The 22,605-nt window shown below is 41.7% G+C and overlaps 1 protein-coding gene across 6 annotated transcripts in view; it reads left to right on the top strand.

The window, feature by feature from the left end:
* The window catches only part of SMG6 (SMG6 nonsense mediated mRNA decay factor), a 191,306-nt gene that overhangs the window by 37,116 nt on the left and 131,585 nt on the right, over nucleotides 1-22,605 (top strand). For 4 of the 6 annotated variants that reach the window (XM_045518983.2, XM_010958186.3, XM_045518982.2 and 1 more), the window contains exons 9-10: nucleotides 6,199-6,260; nucleotides 13,079-13,224. In XM_045518983.2, coding sequence (XP_045374939.1) covers nucleotides 6,199-6,260; nucleotides 13,079-13,224 — 208 coding nt within the window. Of the gene's footprint in view, nucleotides 1-6,198; nucleotides 6,261-13,078; nucleotides 13,225-22,605 lie in introns of those variants that run through there. The other 2 variants (XM_045518984.1, XM_010958187.3) reach the window with 2 other exon arrangements.

Below are 22,605 nucleotides of genomic sequence, written 5' to 3'. Positions count from 1 at the left end.
GTTAGATTTAGTTATAATTGTAATTTGTGGGCTTTTAGAATTAGGAGGAACGCTGTGGACTGGTGATTCCCCTGAGGTGGTAGAAGGGAGGGTAGGTATCAGAACATCCTGGGAGGTGGGGCTTCTTTTAAACAGCCCATGAGAATCGTTGGTGTTTCCAGTATGTGTGTGGTAGCCCTCAAATGATGTGCAGGTAGAGACATTTTTTGAGACCCCAGTGTTATTGGTGAGTTCAGTGATCAGCAGACTTTTTCTGTAAAGGGCCAGATAGTAAATAAGTGTGGCTATATTTCAGTAGAACTTTATTTGTGGGCACTGACATTTAAATTTCATATGATTTTCATGTGTCATGAAACATTCTTTTGATTTTTTTTCAACCATTAAAAAATATAAAAAAATTCTTATCGTAGCTCATGGGCCATACTAAAAACCAGGTGGCAGGCTAGATTTGACCCTTGGGCCATAATTTGCTGACCCATGAACTAGCCCACTGGTCCCCGGATCTGGCTGTCTTTCCAAATTACTTGGAAACCTTTTGAAAAATGCTGATTTGCTGTCCCCTTCATCCCCCTCCCCATGTCAGGATTCTGATTCTGTAGGACTGGGGAATTAGCATTTTTTGCAAAAGCTCTTCTTATAATGAGCACAAACTCAGGGTTATGGAATCACTGATACTGATCTCATGCAACCTTCTCATTTTATAGTTGAAGAAACACTTAGAAAGTTGATGTGACTTGTCGATAGTTATATAGCAAATAAATGGCATAATCAAAATTTGAACCCAGATCAGTGGTCTTTGTTCATACTGTTCTGCACTACTCCCTCCCCCAGTAAACAGATGAGCAATAAATACAGAATAATCACAAATTCATAGTTCTTTTTTTTTTTTAGACCTAGTGCCAGTTTCCCTCCTGAGAGCCAGCTGGGTACTCTAAGCTCAACTGTCCCTCTGCTTGCTGGCTGGGTTTTCCGGAGCTGACTGCTGATTTGACATTTAGCCCAATTTCCCTGCAGTCTGCTGGCTTTAAGTAGGAGAGATAATGAAGTAATAGCAAGTAAATTGCTTTAATGTAAGACTTTGTTGAGGCATCACTAAGCTGCATCGTGAGAGTGAGAGCTGTTGTTTCAAGGGTGCATTGGTTTTAAGTGGCACATTTTATACTTGAATTCACATGGCTCAGATCCAGCCGTCTAAGTAGGACATCTCTACATGGAACTTGGGCTTAATTAGAGCTAATTGAGCTGTCATCCTGCCCAGAACAGTTCAGAGGTGAAGAAACTGAAGGTGAGGAGTAATCACCATACCCACTCCACCTCAGCCTCAGTGTGGCTCTTTGGTCCCAGTAAAGGATTTGAGGATTGATTGTGTGATTTGCTCTCTCCCTACAAGGCATTTGAGTCTTGCTGCCTGCCTGACTTGCCTATGCTACTTTCTTTATCCGTATCCTGGAAAGAGGAATACTGCAAGTTCCAGCAAACAGTTTTTATCCCCGCTAAATGTCGCGACACTACTGACTTACTGATAGTTTTCCACTTACTGATAGGTTTGTGTGCCCTACTTCCTCACTTTCTCCATCATCTCCTTAGACCTCCCTGCCGCAGACTTTCCCTGGCTGAGGGGTAGTGGCAGTAAGGGAAACACAGTGCCTCCTGGCACCTTCAGAGCCTGTAGGCCTTGTCTTAGGTTTTGGAGCGTAAATGGGGAGTTGGCAAGTTGGTATGTTATTTATTTTTTTGTACTTGGACTAGAGGTTCTTTGGCTTTGGGGACTGTGTCTTGTTGGTTTGCTTTTGATTGCAGCTGGAAGGGGAGCACAGGGATGAAGGTGGGCAACTTCACCTCTGTGCTCACATTCTTCTCCACCTTGTGAGCTCAGTGCTTTAGGGGGATGGGAAATGGGCTTTGATGGCAGGCTCAACAATTTACTAACAGGGACATTGAAATTTGGTGTTCACCTACGTAGTCTCATATCTAAGAGGATACAGCCACCCTCCCTTTTCTTAATTGAAGTGTAGTTAACTTACAATGTTGTGTTAGTTTTGGGTGTACAGCAAAGTATTTCAGGTATACATCTCTCTCTCTCTCTCTCTCTCTCTCTCTATATATATATATATATATATATATATGTATATATATATAAAATTTCTCAGATTCTTTTCCATTATAGGCTATTACAGGGTATTTAATATAGTTCACTGTGCTATACAGTAGGTCCTTGTTGTTTGTCTATTTTATATATAGTAGTGTGTGTAAGTTAATCCCAAACTCCCAGTTTTATCCCTCCCTCCCACTTCTTTACCCTTTGGTAACCATAGTTTGTTTTCTATGTCTGTGAGTCTATTTCTTGTTTGTAAATAAATTTATTTGTGTCATTTTTTTTTAGACTTCACATATAAGAGATATTGTATGATATCTGTCTTTCTCTGTCTGACTTATTTCACTTAATATGATAATCTCTAGATTCATCCATGTTGCTGCAAATGGCATTATTTCATTCTTTTTTTATGGCTGAGTAATATTCCATTGTATGTATATATGTGTGTGTGTGTATACACATACCACATCTTTTTTATCCATTCATCTGTTGATGGACATTTAGGTTGCTTCCATGTCTTGGCTGTTGTAAATAGTTAGAGCCCCCTTTTAAAACAACAAAGTTTTTGTTTTTGTTTTTAGTACTTGGTATATAAAAGTAGAGACATTCCAGATGAATAAATTAGAGGATGATCATTTATGCTCACCAAAACACTTTAAAGATGCGTGTTGGAATTTCTCTTAATACTGAGTACTCCTACTATCCTTAAAATGATTCCCTTTTCAGAAATTTGGTTTTCCACACAACTTTTTGGAAGCAGGAACAACTAGTAGGAATTAAAATCGGGTGTATTTCAGAATCCTCTCCTCTGATGTTGTCTTACTGCCTCTGAGCAGCTTTCTCCTTCCTTGCTCCACAGCTCACAGAGAACTTAGGCCGTTCTGGGTGATAATAACCAGGGCTTGAATAAGACATTTATTCCTCAAAGTGCTTTAATTTGTATTATTTTATTTTATCCTTTCAGCTCTGAGTTAGGTAACATTAGTGGTGGAAATTCCATTTCACAGTTGAGGAACAACCCAAACCATTTTACTCATAATTCCACAGTTAATGGTAGGACAGACTTTATTGTGAATGCCCAGAGACCTACCCATCCAACTATTGCCCTTAGTGTCTCTTTGGGTCACTGCTTTTAGAAGGTACAAAAGGCTCAGGAGTCCATGATGAGTTGGTTTTGGACTTGAACCAAAGAGTTAATAATTCTCACGTTGCCTTTCAGGGCTGCACCCAGGAAGCATTTTTAGTTTCTGGTGAACAGTATGTGCCAGGAAGATCTGGAGGCAGATACTCTCTCCATTCAAGGAGTAACAGTGCTTTCTTTACCTGAGTTATGAGCATCTGAGTGTATTGTTAAGAATCAAAAAGTTCCAAACATGGAAGCAAATCCATGGTGATGTGTTGGAGAGGGAGGAACCTTCAGACTAACACCTTCCTTACTGTGAACATGGTATCAGCTGTTTTCCAAAAGTTCTGCCTCAGCATTTGCTGACTTCATATTATTGTATGCAATGTTGCTTAGTCCCATTTTGATCAACGTGTAACAAACCTAGTTCCTCAGTATATGCCTTTACCTCTCTCTAGAATGCATCTGCACTTCAGCTCCTTTCTTACTCGAAATGTTGTTGGTGACAAATAAAGAGAAACTATGTTTAGGGTAACAGGTACTTTCAGACTAAAAATAAAGCAGTGGTTCTCATTAACCAAGGTCAGAGAGAATGTGTGTATAGTTTGAAAAGTTCCCTAAGACTCCCTTTACTATCACTAGTTGAAAAATAATGCATTGAAATCCACGTTCTACTAGATGCTGCTAAATACGGTAACAGCAGTATGAATTCAGGTAACTGAGTAGGTAGGCTTCATCTACTATCCTAAGAGAAAGATCTTTGGGAAAGATAGCTAGAACCACAATTAAAAAAACAAAACCTCTTGGTGCACTCATTTTAGTCCAGGAGGCATTGTGGGTTACACAGTATGAGTTTCCTACTTAATGGGTAAGGAAAACTTAAAAGTAAAACTGAACTGCTTTTTTAGTTGCCCTTATTAACCCTTATCGACCCTTCATGAATAAGCTCATCTGCTCTCTTACTAAGATAGATGACAGTTTAAGGGGAGGAGAACTGTTTTAGAATCAGAAGACCTGGCTTCAAGTTCTAACTCTTCCGTTTACTGGTTTAAGTTGCTTAAATTTCTGAGCTACCTTGTGGCTTCCGGGAAGGGGTGGTGATTAGCTTGAATGAGATGGGTTAGTATCTTTTGTTTCTACCAAGGTACTCTATACGTATAAATATAACCAGCTTTAAAGGACTCCTCCTAGTTATGGATGAGTTAACCAGTTTATGAAAGACAGTTTGAAAAAGGGACAATAGAGTTAAAACAAGAATAGAGAGAGAATGTATATTTTTACTTTTTCATTCTGAAATAATTTCATACCCATAGAAAATTTGTAAGAATAATACAAAGAACTCCCTTATATCCTTCACCTGGATTCTCCAGTTGTTCACATTTTAACAGTTGCTTTTGCATTCATTGGAAGAGGATATTCAGCTGACAGTTGGGTGTTTACAGCATGCCAGGCATGTGCTTTTACTTGCTTTACCTCATGTACCAATCCCTTAATTGATAGGTACTATTATCTCCATTGTGTAGAAAGAAAAACAGGGAGGTTAGATCAGTTACCTGAGATCCCACAGCAGGTCAGTGGCCGAGGTTTGACGAGTAAGTCCTTGTTTTTCACCACCTTCCTCCACAAGTAGATCTAATGCTTAGCATTCTAGCTCAAGGCCTTGCTGCTAACAGTGGTGGAACCATTGGCCATTTGTTTTGCAAGATTTCCTTATCTTTCCCTTCTGTTCATGGAACCCAGTGTCTCTGGCCCTGACTCACCTCACTGTAGAGACAGATTACCTTCCATGAAGTATTCTGAGCTTTTTAACTACAGAGATCAATGTTTAATCTAGTATTGCTGATTAAATGTAATTTGTTTAAGCAAAAATAAAGACTGAAGCGTGTATGCAGAGTTTGCAGTTGAATGTCATTGATGAAGTGAGAATGCCCTCCCTTCCCCAAACCCAGCTTCCATAGGAAATTGGTGGAACTGTCACAATTTGATTGATGGTCTGTTTTGCAAGGGTGTAAACCAGAAGAGTTTTTTCCTCTTGGGCAAAGCATCCATGGGTGCTGGACTGTTCTTTGCCCTAACCACCCCCTGGAGAACAACCCCCTCGTCTTCCTGTCTGATTCCATGGGTATTGCTTCCAGGAGACCAGGGAAGATGACAGGGTTTAAGTCTTTAGATTATTTCCACTTTTCTTTGGAGTATTTTTTCCCACCTTGTTTTCTTCAGAGGAATATCTCTTCTGAGTTTTGATAGAAGTAGATTTTCTAGAACCTTGAACTGAGAGTGCAAATTTGTGGTAGCTTATGGATGTGAGCAAGATGTGGCTGGCAAATGTGTGTTTTTGGCTTGACTAATGTTTAATTTTTTTTTCATTAGTAGCCAACATTTAAAAGCCAGGTGATTTCACATAAAAACCCAGCTTTTGGCTTTTCTTTAAAAGAGAAAAAAAGGAAATATTTGAACCTTAATTTTAAAAGCTGGAAAAGTACAATTTGATGAGCTGGTTACTGGTGGGTTACCTTACCCTGGGTTACTGAAGAAGAGTTCTGCTTTTTGGGTTGGTAGAGGAAAACAGCTCATAAATAAGGTTGGAACTTATCCAAGATCATTATCACCCTTGTCCTTGTCAGTGTTTCATTTCCATCATTATGGGGCCAGAGTGGCCCCTAGATGGTAGAGAGCGGCAGTATCTTCCTTATTTCCCGGCTTAGTTGAGATTCAGGGCTTCACTCCCTGCACACAGGCAGCACTGCCAGCAGAGGGTGCTGTCCGCTCACTGAGCTTGCTGTCATTTTGGCTCAGCTGAGCAGCAGCTGTTGGGCATGGGCCCTGGGTCTGTGTGAGAGTTTGGGCATGTTCATTTGGTTCCCATCCCTAGTGCCCACCCCTTAGACCCTGGCCAGGTTATTGTGTCACTAGGGACTCTGTTCAGTAACAGGAAACTGGGGAAAGTTTAATTGTTTTCTCCTCTCTTTTTCCCATGCAGCTGAACAAAAGGTTCATCCTCAGTTTTCTCCATGCCCATGGGAAGCTGTTTACCCGGATTGGGTAAGTGTGCAGGATGTTTATTTTATTTTCCTACATTACAAGTCATTTTGGAATTTAATATTGTTAGCAACTAGACTGTGTTTGTAACTGAGGGCACAGGGTGTGAATTCTTACGGGCCTCCACCTTCTCTCCTCTTCCCTTCTTTCACTCTCCTACTGAGCTTGTGAAGTTTGGGAAACATTCCTCTCTAACCCTCTGGCTCCTCTTTCTCTACCTTTACTAAACCCCCCTTTTAACCACAATCTTTTCCCAATCCCTCCCCCTACTCCTCCACCCCAATCCCTCTGGGTTTCTCTTTCCTCTGCCTTCCGGCTTAGCCCCTAGTGAGCTCCTCAAGGAAGTCATGCTTAGTCCCTGGGTGCAGCTGCCAGGGGTCCTCCTTGGGGGAAAACTGTCCACTAATTTTCCCTTAAAGAGAAGAGCAGCATTTTCTTTCTTCCAACATTTTCTCTTTCTTCCTCCTGTGCTCAGTTTTCTGCACCATATTGCTGATCTCAGTAAATGCTAAGACTTTTCTATGGTTTCACCATCCACCCTGGATTTCCATATAAATCTCAGGGAAGGTGGTGTGTGTGAGACCCTGTTACTTGACCCATTAAATCTCGGGAAAGAGATCAAGTTTTGAGTATTCCTTTGGTGGATCAGAGTTTCTCCCCACTGTGTAAAGCTGGTGCTCCGATGCTGAATGCCTCAACAGTCCAGGAGAGGAACGGGTGGCAGTGCCCTCAGGTCTTCTGTGCATTTTAACATTTTCTAAGTTGGAGATTTTATTGTGAGCTCCTCTTTGAGGTGATTTGTTTTGGGTTATAGATTCGTCAGTTGTTGTCAGTGTTTCCCTTTCACTTTCTGTCATAACCTTGTAAGTTTATCTGTGATGCTCTAGAAGTTTTCCTGAGTGGGAGAAGCTGAAAGGCTTTGTCCTGCTTGAAGAAACACTGTTCATGGAGGGTGAACTAGAAAGTGTGCCTATTACATATTCATTTGTCATCAACCTGGGCAAGAGTGACAGGGATGGCCATAGTTTTGCTTTTGAGATGACTCGGGAAACTTGGAATAGTGCCAGTAAATGCATCTCCATTAGCAGAAGTAAGTGTAAAGTAATTCACTCAGGAAAAGTAAACTGGGTGCATCAGTAGCACCCCCTTTCACCCCACCCTCACCCCAGCCCCAGGTTAGCTCTACTCTGGCAGGAGGTTTTGCTTAATGCTGCTGTATCCCTGGTGTCTGGCATGTAATAGGTGCTCAGTAAATATTTGTAGGAATGACTGAATCATTACAAGAAATGGATAGATTGTGAAAGACTGGAGAGGAGGATCTAGTATCCTAGTGGGTCACAGTAGACCCAGGCCAGTCACTAGCGAGTAATGTAAAACTGCAGTTACAGGGTGGGTAAGATGATACCAATATCATTTCATAAAATAGCACATCGTAGCAGAAGTACTGTTATGCTGCACTTTAAAAATAGGTGCTGTGGTTCCTTATCTCTTTATTTTTTTTAATTCTCATTTTTAAAATCTTTCTTTCCCTTACTACTTTTCTAGCCATTATTTTCTCTCCTTTTTTCCTTTTCCTGTGTTTGTTCTTTAAATTTTTATGTGTCGTGTTTGCTGTAAGCCAGGACTTCTTAACCTCTGTACTATTGATATTTTGAGCCTTATAATTTTCTGTTGTAGGAGACTGTTTTGTGTAGGATGTTTAACAGCATCCCAGGCTTCTACCCACTACATGCCAGTAGCATTCCTTCCCCTCACCCCCAGTTATGACAGTTAAAAATGTCTCCAGACATGGCCAAATGTTCCCAGGGCCAAAATGCTCCTGGTTGAGAACCACTGCCCTGGTCTTTCTTAGTTTTGTTAAGAGACTTTTGGGACTAAAAAGGTTGTAAATCTCTGTCCAGAATATAGGAATATTTAGAATATATATTTTTTATCAGGTTAAGCATTAGTTAGAACCTTATATTTTCCTCCCTTTTAAAATTCTCATGTTTGGATACATACATTTTTGGAGGAAGTTTTAGAAGGAACCATAATAATGATTAAAAAGCTATGAAATTATTTCTGAGATGAAAAAATTAATCTTAAAACAGTTAAAGTAAAAAAGGTTTGTTTAGAGACAGTTGTTGGGGTACCCTAACTATGTTTAAATATGAAAGGGTCATAACCAGATAGTTCTGATTTCTGTGGGACGACGGCAAGAGAAAAATAGGCTTATGTTGCAGCTGGAGAGGTTTGGGTTAGGTGTAAGAAAATTTTGCACAGGGAAGATGTTCAGGAATTTTCTTCTCTGGAAGCCTTTAAAAAACGAATGGATTATTTCATTTGTCAGAGGTGGTTTGCTGTGGTCCAGGTGGTTTTTCAAGATCTCTTCCATTCCTGCATACAACATATTCTGTTGGCAAAAAGATAAGGCGAGTCTAGTTCCACCTTCATAAACAGTGAGTGGTAGTAGTGTTCACATGAGGAAAGTGTATGTAAATTCTAGGCACTCCAGCCCCTCCGTGAGTATTCCTCTTGTGCTCTCCAGGAGGTGCAAAGAGAATTGAGCCCCATATTTATTCTGGAAAGCAGAAACAGCAATAACTTTCCTATTGGAGAAAAAAAAAGCATAGAAGTCTCTAAGACTAGAAAAGCAATGAGCCCAAGCCACACACAACAACGTGGACTGCTGCCTAATTACCAAGAAGATGTGAAGTGTGGGAGGCGCTGAAAACGAATTAAGAGTGAGGAGACTGTAATGGGGAGCAGCTGAAGACACATACACTGTCCCGCCTGCCTGCTGAGCAGAGCCCAGGCGTGGCTGTCCCGGGCCTCGCCTTCTCTGTGCCCCACGTTCCTGAGCGCATCAGTGTACGCTGCAGTGCCTACTGTGTGCAACATGGGAGGAGTCTCCTTCCTCTCAGCAGCCAGCAAAAAAGAGATTCTGAGCGTTAGAAGGAATCAAGTGCCAAAAAGAGTTTGCTTTTCTCTGCTGACTCGTTATAAGACCTCGAGAGGGAACAAGTCAAAACCTCTGTGGGCTCCGGTTTCCTTATCAGTAGTTTAAGTAGATGATCTCCAAGGTCTGCTCCAGTCCTTATGTTCTGTAGCACTGATTTTTTTCTCTCATTGCTACCCTATCACACAGCATAGTTTTTTTTGTTTGTTTGTTTGTTTTTTGCTACTGGTTCGCTCCTTTCTTGTTGAGTTTCTAAAAATTAAGAAGTTAAGAAAAGTTTTTAGGGAGCCTTATTCTTTTCTGCAGAGAATGTTGTCTGGCCCAGCCGTGTTCCCCAGCATGTGAGAGGTTGGGTCCTGCCCTGTTAGTCACTGTCTGAGTCACTCCCGGGTTCAGGTCCCAGTGTTGTCTGAAAGATTGGTTTCTTGAAACTGCCATTCAAATGAGACAAGGTGTCTCTAGAGATCACTTCAGAAAGCGGTCACTTAAGCCAGCGAAACGCATATCCTGAAAATGATCGTGTCTTCTTCAGTTTTAAAGGATAGGGACAGAATCCTCTCGGGCCCAGGAAGGGGAATCGGTCAGGGATGCTGTGTGGCTCCTGACAGACACTGGCTTTCCCCGGGAGAGGAAGATCAGACCTGCGCTCGGACTCCACAGTGAGAAGTCGGGAAGCCGGCAGCCTGTAGACTTTTGATTTGTGACAAATAGAATAATTTTGCTTCCTATCGTAGCCTAGGTTAAAGTTACCACTGTAGTTTTTACTTGCTTCCTAGTCATGCTGTTTGCACAGCTTCAAGATCTCTTGGAATTCAAAGACTCGTATGTTTATTTTGGACTTTGAATTGTTAAAAATATAATGTTTGTGTCTTGATTTATTTTTAAAATTGTAAGTGTATTATATACAAAAGTCAGAAGTATTCATTGTAGGGGAAATCTTTTTACTGTTTACAATGCTCATTGTAAAATATTTAGAAAACCCAGCAAAAAGAAGAGATAAAAAATTATTCTTACTATCCAGAGATAACCATCCACCACTAACACTTGGCGTATATTTTCATCTTTTTTTCTATACACCACTCACACACATCCTCTTGTTTATTTTTTTACAACTACATATAAAAAGAGATCACATTAAATCACTACTTTAAAACTGTCTTCATTTAGTATATGTTGAACGTTCCCTCACATGATTAAAAAAAATCTAATACAGCTTTTAAAAAATAGAATTCAATGGTATGGATGTGCCATCTTAATCATCTGCTGCTGTTGGGCAGTTTAGACTGCTTCCAATTTTCTGCTGTTATAAATTGCCATCTTTTTATGCTTTTTCTCTTCTGCTGCTACTGCTGCTGCTGCTTCTTGGCTAAAAGTTTTATAATTATTACATAAGTAATATATGAAATCTCCTGGTAAAAGTATAGCATTCTTTTCTAAAGTTTCTTTCAACTCTCTCCCAACCCCTGTGTCCTCCAAAGAGATAACACTGGACATCAGGTTATGTGTTCTTCCAGACCTTTTTACTACATTTACGTACTAACATATGTAGCCACAAAAACTGTCATTTTTATTTTATGGGGTTTTTCTTAACAAATTGCATACTGTCATTATCTCAGTTTCAGTATAATTTTCATTCTGTAATATGGAGTAGAGCAAAGAGAAAGAAGTAAAACTACTTACAGGTAATTTGAGGCCAAAATCAGACAGCATTTTAGTTACGAAATTGGGCACCAGAAACCCCGTTATTGAGCTCTGAGGAAGAACCTTTTATCTGTGCGTGCTTTAGTTGTTGCTTAACGAAGCTGATTTTGTCTGAGAACTCTATCTTCCCTCATTTCTCAGAATTGAAGGTACTCTAATTTATATCCTTATGCATTTGATTTTTTTTCCTTTTGTTTTAATCATTTTGAACTAGTTGAAAGGTGAAGGGGGGATTTTTCTTTTTAAACTCTCAAAAAAAAAGATGTGGACGTTTGGCCTGGTGCTCATTTGAGACTTCAGTCTGACCTAGGGAGTGTTAATGGATCTGTTTCAATTCCCATTCCAGGGAAGAGGCTTCCTCAGACACAGCCTCGAAGCAAGACTGTCCCACGTGACACTTCTGTCATGTCGTTCAGTGCTGGCTCTCTACCGCCTTTCAACACGGAGACACATGGCTCTGAAACTTGCCCAGTGTGGCTGATTTTCAAGCAGAGTGAACTCTGCTATTCTCGTAATGAGAAGTGCTAGTCCCCCTCCCCACCTCCGACCAGAAAGAGTGCTGCACAGTGTCAAGATTTAAAATGAAACCTTTGTTTTAGCCCATGGGGAAAAATAGATCCAATCCAGCCCCAAACATATCACTCTCTGCCATTCCAAACCAACCAAGAGCTTTAATGGTTCTAAAACTTTTTAGAGGGAAAAAAAAAAAAAGAAACCTGTGTTTTTGGTTATTTTGTTGTTGGTGGTGTTGGGTGGGGAATGGCACTTGAAGTGGCATGTTGAGGGGAAGAAAGCAAATGCCTGGCATGTTTTGTGCCAATGAAAATGAGAACAGCTTGGCAGAGAAGGGCACTGGCCTCTAAACTGTAATTGACCTGTAACTGTGGCATGACTTCTGAGTACCAGAAGGTCAGTTGTAGGAGTTGCCATCCAAGGGCAAGGAATGAAGATCACCACAATGCCAGAAAGCTCTGACGTATTCTAACCTGGGGAGGGTTCTACTCAGTGGGTTAAGGGCCAAGGTTCAGGTGAAAAGTAGAAGCACTTTTCACTAGGACTTGAAACGGTTTTGTATCTTTTGAGAAGGATTCCCTTCCCTGTGGCTTTCCAGAAGCTATTTATTAATCCAGGCTGAAGCTCCTCCTCACCCTACCCCTCAGTGTACCACAAGCAATTTGTTTGTTTTGGGCGGGGTGTGGGGCGCGGGTTTGAGGATGGATAAAAGATAACTCTGCTGATCACTAATTGTTTGACATGACCCTAAGGCCCATGTGCCTGGTTTCTCTCTCTAGTACCAAGTTTGAATTTGCTTTTTATTTCTGAGGACTTCAGCTGTGGTTTGTTCCTGTTGCCAGAGGAGCTGCAGGCATGCACCACTGTTTCTGATCCAGTGGCCACGTTTGGCAAGCAGCAGTTTGAATGACCTCTCTTTAGGAGCCCTAGGTCACTGGCTGGATTTCTACCTTCCTACGTTACAGGCTCTTCCTGTATTGGGAGTGGCAGTTGGCCAGGGCATTATATTTCCACTGGCCTGAAAACATACAGACCCTGATGAGCAGAGGCTTGTGAGAGAAAGGATGACAGCAACACAGGAAAGGCTGAAACAGATCATTGTGGCCCTTGGTCGAGGGATTCTTCCAGGGGAGATTTGGGATCCGTAGGTGGAGCAATTCTCTGATCATTTCTAAGTAGACAGCAGCAGAACCACGCCTGGTTTTCTGAAGTAAAGCTTTGAGTGAAGAATCTTTAGATTCACGAACCTCTTCATAGAGTATGGTTTTCATACCAGAGAGTTTGGGGAATATGCCGGTCCTAGAGCTTAAAGGAAATTTGTTCGCGCTACTTAGAAAAACCGATTGTTTCGGAGAGAAACTTTGATTTCAGCTTGAATCTAGTTATTGCCAGAGGTTAGGAAATAGCATACCAAAGCATAATAACTCATAGCAGTTTATCCTAAAATTGAGTTGTTTCCATTTCTAACCCTGAACACTTCTTTCTCTTAAATTTGTTCAAAGCCTGGGGTACCAGGAGGGTCTGTGAAAGTAGCAAAGAAATGTCCTAGGCATTAGCTGTCCGCTTTTCCCAGAGAGAGAAAGAGAAAGAATGAATGAGTGTGTGTATGTGTGTGTACACCAAGTGCTCTTGGGGATGTGCCTCACTGATGGGCTGGCTGTATTTGTAGGATGGAGACATTTCCTGCAGTGGCTGAGAAGGTCCTCAAGGAGTTCCAGGTGTTGCTGCAGCATAGTCCCTCTCCTATTGGAAGTACCCGCATGCTGCAGCTTATGACCATCAATATGTTTGCTATACACAACTCCCAGTTGAAAGGTAAGGAACATCCAGTTTCTTTATCCAGACAGATAAAGATTAATCTAGTCCTCTCCTGTGCTACCTTACCATTACACACACCCCCAGTACACACACACTTTTCCTCCATTGCCTCTCACATCTTTAATTTACTCTCTGAAATCTGTATGACTGTCTAGTGCTTGGGTGGGATGGAAGGAGGGAATCATGGGTATAGAGCTTAATTTGCAAACCCAGAGATGCTGTTGCACATCTGGTCATGCTGAAGGCAGCAGCAAGGCCTCTTGGAAGCTGCAGACCCAGAGCCTCTCCCAGGGGAGATGCATTGCTGAAATGTTTCATTGCAGAGACCATACGCTTGGCAGAGATTGGGAATAGCTGTTTCTGGACTCATGTACCCTGTTTGTTCAATATGGAAGAGTCTAGCTCCCTATGGGATATCCCTTGTGGGAGTCTGCCAGGGAGTAAGAACAGAGAATTGATGAGCTTTGGTGACTCAAATCTGGAAGCACAAAAATCACCAGACCCAGAATTTGGCTAATATACTGGTATACATTCTGAAATGCTTTTCTGAACACTGGTTTTTGTTTTGTTTTGTTTTTTTACACAGAGAAGGTAGGGGGGTATGGAGTCAGAGGGATTGCAGAGGGGCTGATTGGCAGGAGTTTTAGACATTCTGATGACCAGGTCACAGTTGAAGGATGTTACCAGATCCCTTCCCTTCCCTCCATCTCCCTTAGGTAAGGATGACATGATTTGACTTGATGGAAATATGTAGCATGGAGGTGACATTATTTTGTGTGTTTATTTGCAAGGGAGGTTTGGTCCATGCTGCCAAAGAATTTTCTCAAAGCATTGGCAGAGAGTGTCTGGTCTCAGGGTTGGACAATTATCTGAAATGCCAAGAAGTAGGAGTTGCCCTTCTGTTGAGTCTGTTGTAAAACAGACCTGGTGTTTGTGGACAGAGTGTGTCTAATTCACTTGTTGCACCTTTTCTTAGTGCTTTTTCTCACTCTGAAGTTGATATATTTCCCTTCCCATTTGTATTTGGTGTTATGCCTCAACCTGCTGCAGGGGGTGTTCTCCCCTGATGAGTGGGTATGGCGTACTTTCCCTTAACACTTGGCTCCTCCTGGGACTCTGAGATCCCCTGCTAGTTTGCCTGGGTTTTCAATCACGTTAAGTCCTAGAGGGTTTCCTCTTCTAATGCTTCCTACTGCAACATTTAGAATTCCCTGCAGAAGGTGAGATACAGAGGCATAGGTGTCATTTTGAACTTGGCTAATTACTCCGGAGAACAGCTCTGAGAAAGCATCAGTCTGAGGGGCCGTGGTGGTTTCCAGGAAGGAGGAAATACAATTTGTAAAGTATAGGCGAATGATCCCTTCTTTGTTCTCTGTTGGATGGGCTACCAAGAGGGAAGCTCACTGGACTCAGGGAATGCCCTCCTATTCATTTTCCTGCCTCCTTGTAACAGCAGCACGGAGTTCAGGGAGCTGCCTGTCACAGAGCTGCAGCCTCTGCCAAGGTATTGTTCCCGCATCAAGTGACCTGTGGTCTCAGGAGGTGTGAATGTAAAGACACTGCAGCTCTTGCCTGTGGAGCATCTGTTGCCGGCAGCTTCTGCACCATGAAAAGGAATACACTGGCGTTTTCATAGGCCACCAGTGAGTCCTTTTCTTGAAGCTGTTATAAAGTAAAGGTTAAGAAAATATGGGTGAAAGGAAGGTGAGACGGTGAGAACAGAAAGGAGGAAATAGATGGTTCCCCCTTTGAGGCCACGGTACTTTTTCTAGGCCTCTTTTCCAGGGTTGGCTATAATGGGGACCTGCTAGCCGGAAGGACATGTCATAGCCTGTGCTTGAGAGCCTACCATTCATTTCTGGCTTTGTCCTGATGCTCACCTCCACGAGGCAGCTGGGGCCAAGAGGAGTGTGAGCTGAGGTGGTCAGAAGCTCCAAGGGTGTTTGAGGGAAAAACAGCCTGGGCCACAGGATGTAACACTCAACTAGGACAGAGAGCTCTGTGGACGTGCTGCCAAGTACCTGGTGTGCAGCTGAGGCGGCCGTCCAGACCCCGCTGTGTGGGCTGCCATTGGGAGAGGGGTGAGCAGAGCACTCAGCGGGGCCAGTTGGTGGGAAGATGCACTTTTCCATTTCCCAGCACATGAGTCATCTTCTCTGGGCCCCTGTGCTGTGCTTGCACGGACAGTGGCAAGAAGGGGGTGTTGTGGCTGAGCAGCAGCATCTGTGCCGGGGGTGGAGAGGGAAGAGGGTTGGGGAGAGGGTAAAGATTTAAATCCTTCACTAATCAGCAGCAGTTTGAATCACATTTTTATGAGTAAGGAAGTGATAAATCAGCCCTGAGTGTTCGCCCCTCAAGTCCCGTCAGCCGGTGCCCTTCTGAAGGCTTCTCTCCAGGCCAGTCTGCTTGCTGTCGGAGTCGCCACCCAGCCGCGGGACCCTGGCTGTCTACAACCAGGAAGCAAGGGCCTGCGGCTGCCTGGCCCTCCCAGGTGCTCGGGGTCTGCAGTGATTTGGCAGTCGCTGCAAGTTGACTTGCAAGAACATCTGGGCCATCATTTTTCTTTCCATTCTTTCTTGGACCTGTCCTTCTGGGTGGGTGTTTGCATATGTCAGTTCCTGGACTCTGTGGAGAAGGAACGTTCCAGCCTGAGGCAGAGGTGATCTCTGGCCCCCAAGGCAGTCAGGATCTTCTCAGTCTGTGTCTGGCTGTCCCCCGTAGATGTGGTGCTTGAGGAGAGCAACAGGGACATCCTTACAAAAAAGTATGTCCTTTGGTGATGCCTTGAATTCAGTTTTTTGTGTGTGTTCAGTGTTACTGTTGTATAAGTCCTCTTTTCAAAATACCAATAGTCCAGGGATGGAAATGATACTAACACTTCCGTATGATTGCTTTCAAATGTGCTTTCCTTGGGGTCAGGAGAGACACAGAATTGTTTAAAAGCTTTGAACACCTCACAAGGCCAAACGGAGGGGAAAAAAATTAGATGGTGGTGAAATAAAGACATCTTTCCTCTTTCCTTGGTTATAGTCTCTGCTGGAGCTCAGGGAGGCAGAGGTTGTGAGGTCAGATTTGCCCCCTTTCCCACAGGGGAAAATAAGTTGAGTTTTGCCATATCATTTAGCCAACTAAACTTTCAGGTCTTAGCAGTAATGATCTTAAAACTCACAAGTTTAGGGCTACTGATGGGGAGACCTTTATCTCCTCCTCTCATATGGGCCTATGCAAAAATCTTGCTTCGGTGGGACTACAAAGAGTCCAGAATTCTAATGCTCTACACTGAAGAAGAGTACCTGTTCACTAAAGAAATGTGTCTGTTGGGGTCAGATACATTTGAGGGATGTTTGGGAGCTCTTCACATAGTGCTTGGTATTTAATAGACATTCAGTAAGTATTCGTTGGATGTATGGATGAGGTAGGCCACACGCTTCTGGGCAGGCCAGTCCTCATTGAACAATGTGTTCCCTTCCTGGCCTGTGTCCAGCATTGCTCTTTGGTGAGTGATGAGTGGTGGAGATAGGTGGTTCCCAGAGTGATGTCACAGTTGGTAATCTCTCTGCAGCATTCCTGAAGGAAGAAATGGTGCCTTCTCCATGCGCCTCAGTATTTAACACTTCGGTAGCCATCTGATTGGCTGACATGATGCTGAAGGGGAAACAGTTGATCTAAACCGCAAGCACTCCAAGAATTTTAATTTTTAAAAAATTCTGTAATTTAAGGGAATAAAACTCTGGTTTCTTGAAGAGGAATAACTGAACCAATGTTTGTGGTAGGGCATCACTGAAACCCCACTGCATCCCCCATCTGTGCCCGATTTGCTCCAATGTGGCCTTTTTTTTCCTCCCTGCCTTTTTCTCTCCCCCTCTTGCTCTCTCTCTTTTTTTTTAAATATGCTCTATAATTCCTGGAATCAAAACCATCCCAGGCACACACTGTTTTATTTTACTGTATTATTGGATTTTATTTCCTATAAATCATTGGATGTTATTCATTGGCCACCACTCGAATAACTTCCCCTTTCTGTGCCCTGGCCCCCTCTTTTCCTCCTCTACCAGTTCATAGTGTAAAGGCCTCCATTTCAACTTTGCAGAAAAGCCCTGGTGGCAGCAAGAGGGCACCCAAGAGACACTGCTTGTGTGTGCCGTTGTGCTCCCTGTTCTTAGGGAACATTTAGGGGCTGGGATTGAGGAAGGCTAGGCTGGCATTCCTTTCATTATCGTTTATGCTTGCTTTTATGGTTTGTTAGTAATCCTGGATTGCAGGAGATAAAAGGAGTGAGTGCCGTGTGTGCTTCCAGAGGGATGGGGAATTGCAGCTGTCCCTGTGGGATGGGTGAACTTAACCCCAATGTGTAGGATGCTTGAGTTGGGAACTGCACAGCTTCATGCCACTGTTGTGTATGCGAATTGACTCTAGTTGAGAAGTTCGATACAGAGCCAGAATTTCTCTGTCTTCCAGCTTGTAACCACCTTAGAGATCTTCAGTAAAGCAGTTTGTTCCTCTGTGGCAACTCACTTCTGTCCGAGTCTCTTACCCAAGCAGAATGTATGAAGTGCCTAATCCTCTGCTTGTCAGAACAGTTGTACAGGAAATCCACATTTCATAAAGGGTTAGGCTTGAGTTTAGCTCTACAAACTGTCCCGTTCATTCCTCCTTGTCTGTCTCTGGTGATAGAAGCCCTTGGGCTGTTTCTCCTCAAGGATCCGTGGGTAGATTTCTGCAGGTAATCAGCACTGCCTGACCGTCATTTTCATGCTCCGTATAAGAGTAGATTAAGAAAGAAAGAGCCAGCCTGGCCAACAAATTGTGTGAGAAATAGAGTCAAAGGTCAGAAGAGGCTAGGCCTTAGAAGGCAGGCAGGCAAGAGGAGGATGTATCCCTCAGCTCTGCCCTCTGTCCCTCTGGGGGACTTATAACTATGAACAGACTGCTTAGCACAGACTTCTTCCCTTAGAATTCCCTGAAAAAGAAGAAAAAGTTAAGGACTTGAGTGTCAAGAGACCTTCCTGTCTTCCCTACTTTGATTTCCAATGTCCTTGTTTTCAGAATGAATCTATTACTTGAGGCTGAGGGAGGAGAAGCAGTTATGAAAAGCTGAAGAAATGAGAAAATTCACTCATATCAATAGAATTAAGCCTTCTTACCATGTCAGGTGATGAAATGATTTCTAGTTTTGCCCCAAGGTTGTTGACAGTGTGGTTTGGTGTACATGGCTGCTTTGGCGTGGAGGACAGTATCCCATTCTTGCCTGGTTGTTCACATGGTAGAAACCTTGTCTTTGTTGCCATTTGATAGCTTCTCAATTTGATTCTTTCTCTCTCTCTTTTTTTTGGGGCGGACTCCATAATGGACTTATTTTGAAAGGGAAACATTATTGGGTGGGGGGATGTTGGCAGCAGAACTTTCAGTTGCCTTTTCTAAGGTCTCTTTAAGCTTTTCTTGAAGAGTGAAATTCTAAACGTGTAGTTTACAGGGGGCTCAGGCCAGGTATGCACTGCTTGTTGAATGCACAGGGGAAATGGGTGTGTTCTGGGGATGGGGGTTAGGGAGAGTAAGTTGTGCTTTGGACCCTGACCAACTAAATGTTGGTTTTGGGAAAAATTGTAGCTTTCAGAGGTAGTGGCCAATAATGACAACAACAGAGCACTACTGTGATAATAATACCTGATTACCTTTTGTAGTTGCTATGTATGCATTCTCATTTGATTTCTCCCATCAGTCCTCTGAGACAGGTGGGACAGATATTTTGTGTCCTGTTTTATATATGACAGGAAACATCAGAAAAGTTAAGTGACTTAAGCAAAGTTGCACATCCAGTAAATTACATCCAGGTCTCATGGGTCCAGACTTCTATATCGGGAGACACACAAAAATTTCTCTGGACTTAATTGAGGCAGCTAAATAAAGCAAGCAATCCCCTCATCTCGCCCCCTCAAATCTGAGCAACTGTTGCTCTTTGGTGAAGAAAGTGATCCTCGAGCCTGATCTGGGACAAGAAGAGGAACAGAAGTACAGGTGAAGAAGTTGAGAGAGTCAGAGTTCTCCCAAGTTGCTTGAGACTCAGGTGGCACTGCAAGTAATAAACTGACAGAGGGATATGGTTTGAGCAAATCAAGGTTGTCTGGGATCCATATTTACTGTTGTCACAGGTGAGGGGGAGTCGCCCTTTCACGATGGAAAGCATTTTTCATGACCAGTTGATGAAAGAAGTGTTGGGTCTTTCTTTTGCTTTGGGACATGTAGTGTCCCTATAAAAAAAAAAAAAAAAAGTACTTTTTAGGAACATTGTTTCTTTCTTTCTTTCTTTTTTTTTTTTTGTGATTTCTACCAAATGAAGTTTATTCACATCTATTATTTCTAGTTCTTTTTTTTTTTTTAACAATATAACACTTTTATTGATTTATAATCATTTTACAATGTTGTGTTAAATTCCAGTGTAGAGCACAATTTTTCAGTTATACATGAACATATGTATATTCATTGTCACGTTTTTTTCTCTGTGTGCTACCGTAAGATCTTATGTATATTTCCCTGTGCTATACAGTATAGTTTTGTTTATCTGTTCTACAATTTTGAAATCCCATCTATCCCTTCCCACCCTCCGCCCCCTTGGCAACCATAAGTTTGTATTCTATGCCTATGAGTCTGTTTCTGTTTTGTATTTATGCTGTGTTTGTTTGGTTTTGTCTTTTATTTTTAGATTCCACATATGAGCGATCTCATATGGTATTTTTCTTTCACTTAGAATGACATTCTCCAGGAGCATCTATGTTGCTGCAAATGGCGTTATGTTGTCGGTTTTTATGGCTGAGTAGTATTCCATTGTATAAATATACTACATCTTCTTTATCCAGTCATCCGTTGATGGACATTTAGGACATTAGGACATTTAGTCTCCATGTCTTGGCTATTGTAAATAGTGCTGCTATGAACATTGGGGTGCAGGTGTCATTTTGGAGTAGGGTTCCTTCTGGGTATATGCCCAGGAGCAGGATTCCTGGGTCATACAGTAAGTCTATTCTTAGTCTTTTGAGGAATCTCCATACTGTTTTCCACAGTGGCTGCACCAAACTGCATTCCCACCTGCAGTGTAGGAGGGTTCCCCTTTCTCCACAGCTTCTCCAGCATTTGTCATTTGTGGATTTTTGAATGATGGCCATTCTGACTGGTGTGAGGTGATACCTCATTGTAGTTTTGATTTGCATTTCTCTGATAATTAGTGATATTGAGCATTTTTTCATGTGCGTATTGATCATTTGTATGTCTTCCTTGGAGAATTGCTTGCTTAGGTCTTTTGCCCATTTTTGGATTGGGTTGTTTATTTTTTTCTTATTAAGTCGTATGAGCTGCTTATATATTCTGGAGATCAAGCCTTTGTTGGTTTCATTTGCAAAAATTTTCTCCCATTCTGTAGGTTGTCTTTTTGTTTTACTTATGGTTTCCTTTGCTGTGCAGAAGCTTGTAAGTTTCATTAGGTCCCATTTGTTTATTCTTGCTTTTATTTCTATTGCTTGAGTAGACTGTTCTAGGAGAACATTTTTGAGATGTATGTCAGATAATGTTTTGCCTATATTTTCTTCAAGGAGGTTTATTGTATCTTGTCTTATGTTTAAGTCTTTGATCCATTTTGAGTTTATTTTTGTTTATGGTGTAAGGGAGTGTTCTATCTTCATTGCTTTGCATGCTGCTGTCCAGTTTTCCCAACACCATTTGCTGAAGAGACTGTCTTTATTCCATTGTATATTCTTGCCTCCTTTGTTGAAGATTAGTTGACCAAAAGTTTGTGGGTTCATTTCTGGGCTCTCTATTCTGTTCCATTGGTCTATATGTCTGTTTTTGTACCAATACCATGCTGTCTTGATGACTGTAGCTCTATAGTATTGTCTGAAGTCTGGGAGAGTTATTCCTCCAGCCTCTTTCTTTCTCTTCAGTAATGCTTTGGCAATTCTAGGTCTTTGATGGTTCCATATAATTTTACTATGATTTGTTTTAGTTCTGTGAAATATGTCCTGGGCAATTTGATAAGAATTCCATTAAATCTGTAGATTGCCTTGGACAGTGTGACCATTTTAACAATATTGATTCTTCGAATCCAAGAGCATGGGCTATCTTTCCATTTTTTAAAGTCTTCTTTAATTTCCTTCATCAGTGGTTTATAGTTTTCTGTGTATAATTCTTCCACCTCCTTGGTTAGATTTATTCCTAGGTATTTTATTACTTTGGGTGCTATTCTAAAGGGGATTGTTTCTTTACTTTCAGGAACATTGTTTCTTATTTTCACCGTCTTTTCTAGTATTCCTCTTTTTAAAAAGAGGCTTTTCACATGCCATTCTTTTTTTTTTTTTAAATGTCTCCAAAATGTCTTTTATTTATTTATTTTTAAATCTAGGATCAAATTGAGGTTCATACATTATGTATTTTGGCTGTTATGTCTCATTAGTCTCTTAATCTTAGAATAGCCCCTGCCTGCCCTCTGACCCTTTTTTAAAAAATTAATTAGTTATTTTTTTTTTTTTTACTGAGTTATAGTCAGTTTACAATGTTTGCCAATTTTTGGTGTACAGCACAGTTCTTCAGTCATACATCACATGCCATTCTTAAATGAGACTGTGATTCTTTTCTTGGCCTGGGGGGAAGGTGGATATGTCATTCATACTGAAAGAGTAGGGGAGTATAAAATGTTTGAGAGAACAGTAAAGGGAATGCACGTACAGCCAGCACCTAGGTTAAGAAATAGAATGTTGACAGTACCTCAGAAGTTCCCTGTGTGTTTCATCCCTGTGGTAGCTTAGCTCCCTCTCGCCTTTGTAGGAGTTGTCATCCTAAATGGTAGAATTAATGCCTTAGCCTTTCTTCATAGTGTTAACATCTTAGTATACACTCCTAAACAGAACATAGTTTTGATTTTACTTGCATGTAAATGGAATCATGCTGATCATATTATTTATATTCTTTTTCCTCTGGCTTATTTTGTTCCATGTAATGTTTGTGAATCTGTTCATGTTGATGTGTGTAGTTGTAGTTCATTCATTTTTCATTGCTACGGTACTGCATGTTATTCATTTATTGCAGTTTATCCATTCTGTTTACGGACATTTGAGTTGTTTTCTGTTTGGGGCTATTATGAACATTGAGTCCATTGACAGTTATGTAATGCCATCCTGGTTTTTTAAAAATCAATTTTATTGAGGTAAATTTTACATACAATATAATACACCCATTGTAAATGTGTATTTCAATGAGTTTGACCAATTTATATACCCAAGTAACTAATCATCATCACAATCAAGATGCAGAACATTTCCATCATCCCAAGAAATTCTCTTTGTGTTCATCCCAGTTGATCTCCATCCCTATCCCTAGCCCCATGAAACCACT

Source organism: Camelus bactrianus, chromosome 16 (genome assembly GCF_048773025.1).
Source record: "Camelus bactrianus isolate YW-2024 breed Bactrian camel chromosome 16, ASM4877302v1, whole genome shotgun sequence".
Lineage (NCBI taxonomy): Eukaryota > Metazoa > Chordata > Mammalia > Artiodactyla > Camelidae > Camelus > Camelus bactrianus.
The sequence above is the reverse complement of the archived record's forward strand: the minus strand, read 5'-3'. Positions and strand labels throughout refer to the sequence as shown.